Source organism: Cryptotermes secundus, unplaced genomic scaffold, assembly GCF_002891405.2.
Source record: "Cryptotermes secundus unplaced genomic scaffold, Csec_1.0 scaffold734, whole genome shotgun sequence".
NCBI lineage: Eukaryota > Metazoa > Arthropoda > Insecta > Blattodea > Kalotermitidae > Cryptotermes > Cryptotermes secundus.
This window is the reverse complement of record NW_019737093.1, coordinates 66962-78830: the sequence shown is the minus strand read 5'-3', so window position 1 is coordinate 78830 and position 11869 is coordinate 66962. Positions and strand designations below refer to the sequence as shown.

At 46.1% G+C, this 11869-nt stretch overlaps 1 protein-coding gene across 4 annotated transcripts in view; it reads left to right on the top strand.

Annotated features, from left to right (window-relative positions):
- Positions 1-10776, top strand: part of LOC111870172 (extracellular serine/threonine protein kinase four-jointed) — a 176202-nt gene extending 165426 nt beyond the window's left edge. For all 4 annotated transcript variants that reach the window (XM_023862239.2, XM_023862240.2, XM_023862241.2 and 1 more), the window contains one exon: positions 8128-10776. In XM_023862239.2, the coding sequence (XP_023718007.1) occupies positions 8732-10090 (1359 nt within the window). In that variant the 5' untranslated portion in view covers positions 8128-8731 and the 3' untranslated portion in view covers positions 10091-10776. The remainder of the gene's footprint in view (positions 1-8127) is intronic.
- Positions 10777-11869: the final 1093 nt, after the last annotated feature.

The window sequence follows — 11869 nt, the reverse complement described above, 5'->3', positions numbered from 1 at the left end:
CCAGCTAGTGCCGAAGTAAACAAAAAAGTGTATCTCTCTTAAGCCGCGTCCACATTACTCGTGCTCGTGCGACTCGCTATGCTCGCGAGTAATGTGGACGATATGACAATTCACGAGACAAGCAAATTTTAAAATTTTAATTTAAGAACTATAGCCAGCAAATTAAAATACGAATACAGCCTGTACACACTACGAGTAAATATACAGATCCTCACGCGCCGAAGCCTGGCGAGCAACTGAAGTAGTGTGGACGAAGATTTACGGGCACAAGTGAAAGCCAGACGAGTCTCCCCACGAGCACGAGCACGAGGAATGTGGACGCGCCTATATATACACTTTCTCATACGCTTTCTTGCCAAAGTGCTTAATTAACTAAGCACAGGGACATAGTTACTTTTACCTATTCCCTTCAAAGCCTTGAGCGCAACCTCAGTCTTCAAGTTTGTTGCTTGACGTCAAACCCGGCGCTTGTCCGGTGACACAGCGAGGGAGGCAGTCCTGTTCAGCTCGAGCTACGAACGGTGGCTACAGCAAGAAGCAACAAGTTAGGCAATGTGCACATACGTGGCGAATACATTCACTTTTATTTAATTCTCTCGAAACCCGGAAACCCCGAAAAAGTTTACGGATCATGAAATTTGTGTTCCAGTTGTCTTTATATCATTTTGTGCTCGGTTCGATCTCCGACCAGACACAGATTTGTCTGAGGCTTTTTGTGGGTTACCTCCATTCCACTGTGTGCATTTCAGGATATCTTCTCAATTACGCCTCGACCACTTCCTTACAAAATTTTTCCAGTTCACCGTTTTCATTCTATTATCTGATGCTATTGAACCCGTCGTTAAACAACGAACATATAGAAGGAATATTTCTTCGTGATAAAAATATTGTCTCGAGATAGGGTGACGAGACACAGTTTGGATTTGTAATCGGATTTGTTGTACACTTATGCAACTCGTTACTACAGAGCACAAGTCACTGTAGGGCACGCTAGGTCTTCTTAGTCTCTTACGCACTTCGTTAGCCTTTGCTTGGTACCGGCTTTCAACAGCGGACATACCCTTATTGTTTGTTTCTGTACTGTCCACGACCTCAGCTATCAGCTTTTCACAGTAACAGTTCACAACACCTAAACCCCAGCGCTTACCTAACAAACTCACTAACCGATTGGCTAATTGCAACAGCTAACTGGCCCTGCTTGTAACATATCGGCTCGGACAGCATAGAAAACACCGTTCCTTTGTTGTAGTGCAATTGTTGCTGTGGAAACATGCTTGTTTGCGGAGCCGTTACTTAGCAACGGCTGTTGTATAGTTGTTTATTTCAGGGTCGCTGGTTAGCAAAGAGTCTACATGCCACAATATTTTACGATTTATATTCAACAAACATGTAGTGCACTTCATCACGTAAAGTGTTTTCTTTTTGTCGGACAAAAGCCAAAATTGAAACTTATCAGCAACTTGTAAATTTCTGGTGTCAAAATCTATACTAATCGAACCGCTGTTCTCCAGCTGTTACTCTCGTCGAAGTATACAGACAAGCAGGCGAGCAGGTGGGTATGACGAAGCTATAAAAAAAAATTGTTAGCGAATTTCAGATTTGGTTAAAATGGGATAACAACCAAGGACCCTTTGGATTGAAATCTGCTCGCAGGTGGAGCGCATCTTGCTAAATATTGTTTGGAGAGGGAAATCTCTCAGTCAGAATCTGTAGAGGAATATAAAGCAAGTCCCACGGCTCTCTGAAGTAATTACAACAGAAAGTAACGAATACGTCAGCATTATGCTCCTCAAACATTTTCTAAATTACAGTACAGTCTTATGGGGTGTGACACCGTGTAGTCCGGTAGATGTTTACTTACATTTTGTAGGAAAGTATGCCTCAATCGAAGAACCAGATGGAACCAGATAGCAGGAAGCAGAGGAACATCTGAAGATGGAGGCAGTACCTTTCTTTTATTGCTAGTGGGGTGGGACTAAGTCCCGTGTACTGTGGTCACTTCTGGCCTATTGTACCAGCCCCAGATGGTAGGTGAGGGTGATTGTGGAGTAGTTGGTGGAATGAAGATTGGCAGGGGAAGCCGAAGTACTCGGAGAAAACCTGCCCCACCGCCACTTTGTCCACCACAAATCCCACTTGACCAGACCCGGGATGGAACCCGGGCCGCCGCGGTGGGAAGCCAGCGACTAACCGCTTGAGCTGTGGTGCGGCCCTGAGGCAGTACGTTCCTTCGAAATATCTGTGCATTTCTGCCGGACTACAAGGCGCTAAATTCCAGAAGACAGTACTTCCCACGGTTACAGCTGTGAGGCTCTCAAACCCAGCATTTCCTAGAACGTTTTCATTCTCTTTTCCTTAGTTTGAAAAAGTAAAAGTATGAGATCACCTTGTCTGTGTGTCCCTCCCCTAACGATGCTAGGCAACGGCTCTCTAAAGAGGTCCCAGGAGCAAACAGTATAGTGTAACAATAGAAAAACTGTTGGACACGGTGTGACTTCCACGGCAACGGATGCTGATGTATATTATTATATTTTTATATATGTTTTGTAAACAGTCCGTTATCAATGTACTGCTATTCTTGCTATGTATTTCACGTACCAGTATATTGTTATATGTGACATGTAATTCATATTACCCATAAAGCAGCAACACATATGCCTCGGAAATATAAGGGAATCTCTCATGTAGTTTTGTTTGCCGGTATTCCGGCTGCAAGTCAGTATTGTCGCGTGTTCGCTAGACAACGAGACAAGAAATTGTGTGGGTTCTCGGATTTGAACGAATGTTTATTGGACAGTCACTTTAACACTCGCAAGTACAATTATTCCCAACGTATAACGTCCTTTAGACGTTTCTTCTTCAATGTTACGACCCTCTCGCATGGCTATCCTCGGTGAAATGTCTTCTGCTCTATTCGGATGAGAACTCTTCTGTTCTCTTGCCAAATACTAACTCTGCTCTTCTAAGGTCAAATACATAGAAACCGAACTAGTCTCCAAGTCCAAGGTACATTGCGACTGACGGTCAGTCAGTCAGTCAGTCAGTAAGTCTTGGTGCCGAGCCCCGTCTGGGGATCATGACCATATATGTATTACTGTTGAACATTACGGTTCTGTTTTTTGTGGGACGCCCTCTCTGACGAGAGGACGGGTCTGTCTTTTTACATGCTACTGGGTCTTGCCAGCGTAGTCTTTCTCGGGTCTTGAGTCCTTGGGACTCGCGACCATATTTTACTGTCTCAGATTTGAGAATTCCATTTTCGTCGCCTCCTACGACTCGCAGGGTCACGGAGGTATTCGACTCCGCCTCCACACGGGTTTGAACTAGTCTCTTGTCGCAGTTGGGCTCTTATAACTTGCACACGGACTGAATAGAGCGCACCATGTCGAAGGGTTAACTCGCCCGCGGCTATCAAAACGTTGCTTCAACAATTCGTATGTAACGGTGGAAACTCCACTGTCGTGGGGACGTTGGTCGTTGTTTAGGAAATCAACCTCGTTGTCCTCAGTCATTCCGGCTTTCTGGCGGCACGCCGACCGTCTCTACACTGGGTTTCTTGGTTTCTCCCCGTCTTTAAGGAAATTCTGAGATTTTTCCCAAGTTCCTAGTGGCTACAGCCAGCTTCTCATGCAGCCCTCTGGACATAAATTCGTCTAAATGAACCTCCATTGCTGTTAAAGCCACGAAAGCTATTGTTTTTACTTTCTAAATTGTACGCCGACATTATCTCAGAAAATCAAAATCCCGCGGCCCCTGTCTCAAGCCACTGTTTCTAACTATCGTAACGTCTTCACTCTCGTGTTGTCCGGATCAGAGAGACGAGCGGCTGGCGCCTGGGAACAATCTAACAAAATGAAGCTCTCACTCCCTCTCCACAACAAAGGGTCTTTTAATTTCCCCATTATTTTTCACTTTATCAACAATTTTACTAAACACTCTCTCTACTGGAAGCAGCTAGACACTTAACGTGCTGCAGATACCTGCATTGACACTTGTCCTGTGTATATGTTGCATAAGAATCAAACATTGTGATAAAGTGACAGGGCGGTATGATGTCCATAAAGTACAAATGCCATTACCTGGACGCTTCGTGAGTGCGGGTACACTCATGCGAATTTACCGTGCAACAAATGCGGCGCCTACTCAGAAAGACCAGCCCCCCCCCCTCTTGTCGAAAAGGAGACCCCATTTCAAAACACATACATTTTCTTGGAACGAACAAGAATTAGTTCACGTGTTCCGACGGGGTCGGAATGACTGTGCTGGCGAGGACCAGCGGCAATTCCCTGGACTGAACTGGTGAGCAGATGATTAGTCCTTCACAGACTTCTTGTTTAATTAACCGTTTCGAATCCAGAATCCTATTTTAAGGACGATTGTTGTGTAAGCGTGATGCCTACAGCCTACTGCTACTGGATAGAACGAAACGAGACATTACGTCATTGTACGGCTGTGCAGGTGCAGGATGTCCTCCTGATGACGTGTTTATTCAGCTCTACTCCTGATAGCACCTCAACTCTCTGGAACTCTACTGACGGAACGTGCGCACACAGGCAAACACTTGTTGTGCAAACAGCACTGTTTCTCAAATAAATTAGTAAATAGCTAATGATGTGTTGTAGTGCAAGCTATGCACACCGCCCCTGAAACTCGTATCAACAATTTGAAGAATTGTGCTAACTATATACACCGCCTGTTTTTAGTGTTAAGGAGCTCTGAATTCTAAGCACTTAGGTAGCGTAGTTGGTTGAGGCACTATGCTACAAGCCGGAAGGTCGCGGGTTCAAGTCCCGATGTGGTCATTGGATTTTTTCAATTCACCTAATCCTTCGAGCCGCACTACTGCCCTGTGGTCGACTCAGCCTCTAAGAGAAATTAGTACCAGGAGTAGTCTTGGAATATTCTTGAGGGTAAAGGACGGCCGGCGCGTAGGGCTGACAGCCTTTCCGCCATCTGTGAGCCGATTGTCTAGAGAATGTGGGAACCTCAACATCTCACAACCCTATGGGCCTCCATGGCCTCTCACAGGGATGCCTTTACTTTTACTTTACCATTTTACTTTTAATATACTTATGTGTTTCATATGACTCCCACAATAAACAGTGATTTTTTACCAGACAGCATTAACCTGTTGGTCTAGGAAATGGAAAGGCTCTGTGTAAGTGTGTGTTTGACGTTTATAACCGTACGAGTGAACCTGGTCTCCTGCTAGGGCGGCGTTAGTTGAGGCGTGGAATGGTAAGGACAGGCAACTCGGCTGGTAAAGTTTTGCTCTGACTCGAATGTCGCATTAGCGGGGGAACAGACAGATCATGCACCATATGACAAGCGACAGCGCTTCACTTTCATGATAAATACGTATATTTATTTTGTCTCACCCGTTCGTACTCGTAACAGTTCGTTTCCTAATTCGCAGAAGCGTCGAGGCGTCATGATTTGCTCGATTTCTGCCTCGCGCAACTTTAGCCACTACTCGTATTAATTTGTTATAACGAAATCCCGAAGTCGCAAAACACGTCCGTTGACCCATGGAGTTGAAACAAGAAGATCCACCCTCCCCCGAAATGAATCTTACCAGCGACGCATCGCCTCCAAAGTTTACCGTCCGACCCTAACGCCAGTTCCTCATTGCCAGTTTGCTGGATTCGAACACAGTGCCTCAGCCCTACATCGAATGTAGGCATTCCTGTTGGTTAAAACCAAAGAACGTCGCTTCATCCTCTGTAATGCATTTCACATGGGGAAGCCACCAGCCCCAGGAACTACTCCAACCGGCTGGACGCCTCTCGAATTGATTTACGGTGGCACGAATTGCCCTGTGCTCAGATTTCCTGCTCCAAGCCACACAAAATATTCCAGGTTCCGCGACATTCTCGCTTACTTCAAGCACAATTAATAACAAAAAACTATATAGACAAACGATTAACGGTGCCTATAATTGTAGGCTGCCAGTCACGGTAGTCGAGCGGTCTAAGGCATGTACTGTCTTCGCTCGCTCGGAAGTCGGGATCTTGGGTTCGGATCTGTTTCCTGTGAGGTACGAACTGAATTCTTATATATTCTTATACACTGCCAGTCACGGTAGTCGAGCGGTCTAAGGCATGTACTGTCTTCGCTCGCTCGGAAGCTGGGATGATGGGTTCGAATCCCACACAAGACATGTTTGCTGTGTTTATGCCTTTATTCTGTGTTGTTTGTCCTGTGTTTATATAGAGGCCTTGCGACGAGCTGATCACCCGTCCAAGGAGTCCTACCATCTGCAAAAATGATAATGAAACTGAGAAATCAGTCCTGTGCTCCAAAGTGGGCGCGAGAGGAGAAAGAAAATAATTCTAGGCTGTTACATGTTCGAAATAGATTCTTCACCCTTTCCTTCTTGAGTATGATTTGTAGAAACCTTACGTGTCAGTGAGTTTGATGGAAACGTGTGATTCGTGTTGGAACTAACATTTTATTGGCCCAACACACACGTCGGTTTTGAATTAAGAACCAGTGTTTCAGAGATTTCTTCTGTCTCCATCGGCCGACAAGATTTTAGTACATTTATTCGCCTTGATTGCTCAAGTCTGAATGCGAACTGTGTTGCTAGAGAGCTATGAATACTTGGCTCTGTACAGCGATAAGTTTTGCGGGAATCTCAAGGAAATTCAGACCTCAGTGGCAGGTGTTTGGGAGGTACGTACGTACTGACTCCTTGTCTATGAGTCTTTGTCCCCTTTATAGGAGGTGCCCGTTCTTTTGTATTATTTTACTTTTGCTTCCATATCGCTCTCTTTCAGCTCTCGTAAATCATTCTCTTCAATTTCCAGCCTTCTTAAGGTTTCCCACTCTTGTGCTATTCCCCTGCATTCCCTTAGCTACCCTCTTTTGTTCCTCGAAACATCTTACAATACCCGGTAACAGGTCAGGGGTTTCTGTACAATTCCCTTAGTTCCTAACAAGTTCTGATTCTTCAGATATCTTCCACAGTTCCAGGCCCATATACATTCCTCAGAATTTTCCTCCACCATATATTTAACGTAAATTTAGTCTTTTCAGTCATTAACCATGTTTCACGCCCAAACGTCAAAACTGACTGTAACACTGGTTCGCACATTTTAATTTCTGACGTTCTGTTCGCTTGAGATTTGTCACTCTCGGTTAATGTAAGGGAAAGCTGTTACATACTGCTGCTACAGCTAATCCTGGATATACTCGTAAAGAATGCTACTAAAGCGTATGGGGGGCGTGTAGGGGTGAGTGGGCAGGTTCGTCCTGACGCAGAAAGAAGAGCGGTCCATACCGGTTCCGTATAGCTGAGTTGCGCCCATAGACACGGACGACGCTCTAAGGATGAAGACAAAGGTTCCCTTTTCCCCGGCAGGAACTGCATTTACCGTCTGAGCCATCCGTGCTCCTGTCACAAGTCTCGCTGTTCTTTGGCATGTTCACACACGGAGAGAGACGTCAGTGAAGAGACAGCTGACTGCATTCGAAAGGCGCGTGGTTCTAGTCTCGGCTGGGACACCTGCTATCTCGACACGACTTTCATAGCATTTCTCATATCTCCGGGCGAATGCTGGGATAGTACATATATTAGGCCTTTTAATTCCTTTTCACTTCATTATTCACCAGTCATTCTACAATTCGCGGCTGTATAATCCAGATAACAATGTTAAATCAGGTGGTACATATAGTTACCTCCTTGCTTTAAAAGGTTAGTCTGATAGATTGTTACCGGTAGCGGGTCTTTCCGCAACGTCGGCAACTATCTACCAGACTGCACGGAGTTACATCTTAGTCACCTTACTGGGAATCTCGCGTCTCACTACGTTGGTTAAATTTACTTCTTTAATGAGCATTAATTTCAGTTTTTGCTGTAAGTATAGGAGAGACAGGGAACAGGCCTTCTGTAATCTGGAAACTTGACTTCAAATGCATGTCTTCTTGTTGTATTTTGCTCAAAGCAGAGATTATATAAAAACTGATCCGTTAGTTAGTTCTCTTAACAGCTTTTGTGCAGGCCTTGAAATGAACCGAGCAGCGGCGAGTAAGGAAAAAAACGGCAGCCCAAATTAGGATCTAACTTGTGTAAGGCTGACCGGGTTTGCCTTCCGATTGACCGATGTACGTCCTTTATTTTTCTAGACTGCGGGCGGCGGAGCGGAGCGGTGGGAGGAGTCAGCGTTTCCCCTCCCTTCTCCACCAGCGAGTTTGTGCCATACCCACACTGCAGCTAGCCGAGTGTCTTCAGTTGTGCTCCGTGACCTGAGCTGAGATGGAAGGCAGGAGGACGAGAGGACAGTTTCACAAGAGTGTGTGACAATTGCTCGTGTGGCGACGTTTGGTTTCCGGCTGTGAAAAGTTCAGAGAGGATATTCTTTATTTAAATTACTGACAGCATACAGTAAGGAGAGGTGGAGTGGAACAAAAAAGTCGTTTGCATATTTCACTATGTGAATGGAAGAACTTGTTCTTCATTTGTTTAAATTATTTCAGTAAACAAGAGAAGTGAGGGACTTGTCCTAAACAAACACGTTCAACTTTCAGAGAGAGAAAAAAGAAATGCTTGTTCTGAAGTAAACTTGAGTTAGTAAAACAAAATCTCGGAGAACAAGCTCGCCTTGTGTCAACAGTGAGTTTCCAAACGAGAACAGTGATGCGACATTGTTTAAACATGACTAGTGCTGCCTCTACAGGATGACAATGTAACCACAATATGAGTGTCGAGGTGTAGGAAACAGACGCAACAATGTGCGAGCAACAGTTGGTGGTCGACGACGTCAGTAACAATCGACGACGCAACAAGGCGCACCAGCTTGTGATGCTCACGTCTTGGGGCAGCAGCGGTCAGTTTGCGGGCAGGACGTCTCCGTACAGGACACTGTGTCTCCTAACAGCGGGGCTGGCCTTTATCCTGGGACTGGTGGTTGGAGTCACAATCCCGCTCTACGTGCTTCCCCGTGGGCTCGCACGCCCCTCCGCCCTGCGGCATAATGTCGCCCTAAACGCGAGCAGTGTCAGTCCAACCAGGCTGCGAGGAACTAACGACACAGAGGCTGCCACTCACTTCCCGAGTGTCGCCTTTGTGGCCAGTTCTGCGGTGCCAGTCGCTGTCTTGAGGCCGGCCGTGCATGACACTGAAGATTTGATTGAAGGGGGAGTGTACTGGGGACGTCGGGTGGAGGACGCCATGCCGGTGGGGTTCGAGGAGTCTCAAGCCGAGGCTTGGCGTCGCTATGCGCGGAAGACGCCGGTCGTCAAAGTTGAGGAAGGGTGTGGTAGGATGCAGAACAGACTGGTGACGTTTGAGGACGGTACGCGCTCCTGCTGCAGGTACCGGCAAAACACGGACCAGATCCAGGGGGAGCTGTTCAGCTTCTACCTCGGACGACTGTTGGGTCTCAGGAACCTTGCGCCCTCATCCCTAGCTCTGGTCCGGCTCCGAGATCCCTTATGGTCGCGGGTTCGACCCCAGTTGTCGCTAGCGCAGTGGAGCGAAGAGCGAGCAGTTGTTCTCACGAGGTTCGTCCCATACCTAGAGCCAGCGCACATCCCTCCGTCTCTCCGAACCGCCGCCAGGCGGCTGCACCCTCCGGATGTCATGCTGAGCAAGGAGGAAGCCACGCCCGGTATGCTGACCGAGCTCGCTCAGTGGTCAGATCTCATTCTGTTCGACTACCTCACGGCAAATTTGGACCGGGTCGTCAATAACCTGTACAATTTGCAGTGGAATCCGGCCATGATGGACGCGCCTGCACATAACCTCGCGCGGGAGCCGAACTCCGGGCTCTTGATATTCTTCGACAACGAGAGCGGCCTGTTACACGGCTACAGGCTGCTCGGAAAGTACGAGGCGTACCACGGCGCCCTGCTGCAGTCCCTCTGCGTCTTCAGGCGGTCCACGGCAGACGTCATCAAGCGGCTTCACAGGAACAGGGACGTGGGCACGTTGCTGCAGGAGAGGTTCGACGCCTCGGACCCCGAATTCCGAGACTTCTTGCCCAGCCTTCCGGACAAAAGCATTAAGATTCTGAACGAGCGGATAGACAGGGTATATGAGCAGATCACGCACTGCGAGCGCCAGTATTCAGCGCGGAAACTTGCATGAGCAAGTAGTGAACCTGTTTGTGATGTTCTACACTAATTTATTGAGTTCCTCGTTTTGTGACGTGTTGCGCGAGTTGTCATGTGCTGCAATCTGGCGACGAAGTGCAGCAGTTCTAGTCATCTATAACCATTCTTTTTTGTGATTAATAACACATTTGGTGACCTTCTGAAGACTGTCCTGGAAAGTGTATTTATTGAAAAGTATTAATGTTATCATCGGAAAGGAACTTGAGTGTGCTGTGTTGGGGTCGTTGCTCTGATAGCAGAATCAGCTGGCGGTGTAGTTAAATGAAGAGAGCACCGTAGTGTTTGGTACAGGCAAACATGGCCATGTTTGAGGTTTGCACAAGTTCTGGGGACGGAAAATAGGAAATTCCAACAGTGTGTTTTTAAAAAAAAAAAAGTTTATTACGTACATATTGGTTAATATTCAGTTGTTAAAATATGTGAATAATTTTCACAAAAAAAATATACAAATTATGAGACTTAAATTTACAAGTGCCTTTGTACTTTCCTTTACGTTAAAGAAGGCGGTCGCCATGGATACGTGACCATTCGAATTTTATGCCGAAATTATAATTTAAATTAGTCTCATTCCTTCAGAACCGTTGTATTGCTTCATATTACAACAATTAGACATTGATTTCAGAGGCAGTGACATATAAAAGGTAAAGCTATCCCTGTGCTTAATTAATTAAGCACTACGCCATGAAGGCGTATGGGGGAGTGGATGTTTATATCCCCATTTTCTTGACCTCGGCACTAGCTTGAGGTGATTGGTCAGCTTCACACACCTGCCACTTTACTCCGTGGAAAGAGCCCCCGTAACCATTGGATAGGAGGTTAGGTAGACCCAAGAGACGGTCTCGATGACGTGGAGAAAATGCTTGACCCTACCGGGAATCGAATTCCGACCCCTCGGTCGTGCAGCCCATAGCCAGCCGCTATACTGACTACGCTGATAATGTTAACCATTCAGAGCACAGTGGTGAATATACATACCACTTCGTTCAGCAATGAGACACTTTGCATTCTGCCCAATTATGTCGTATGTTTTTGATGTGTTGTCACAAACACCCGTTTTCCTGAATCACCGTCAATCGGTTGGTTTTTTGTAACAGTCATGCAGTGTATTTTCTTTTGTGGCGTAGGAGTAGAATTTTTGGATATCTATGAATTTCGGGTTTAGAATGTTATTACGAAATTGTGCTTTTCTCCGTATGAGACTATTGTTCGTTCTCACATGGCCGAACGAATAGTCGTGGAGGACTAAATTTCTGTAGTAATTTGTTGTTTTAACATTTAAATTATCTTAGCCCCAGAATGAAACTGTAAGCATGAACCTAATTTGTATTTCAGAATAAGTGGCGCTAGGCATGTTCCCGTGCTCCAGCCGTAAGTCACTCTAAGCTGCCCCCCCCCCATCAAATCTGTGTTGTTTAAATTTACGAACATTTTACTGATTTATAAACATTACCCTATCTTATACGTTGTTAGTATATTGTGATCTTGAAACCGATCTCCAGGTTTTAACGGAGATTTTAGCGTTTTCTGCCCCCTCCCCCCTCCCGAATTATAAAATTGGATTTTTGAAAAGTCGCCGGTATGTAAGTTTTGTATAGCTGAATGGTGAGAAGGAATTTATTCATGCTCGGTACTTAAGAGTGTACCCGTTGCAGGTCGGTGTTGGGGGAATATGGACCCTTCACAGGGGCTCCCAAATACAAACTTGCATTTTCATCGAAACCGGCTGCATTGACTACGTGATGTGTTCAGACTC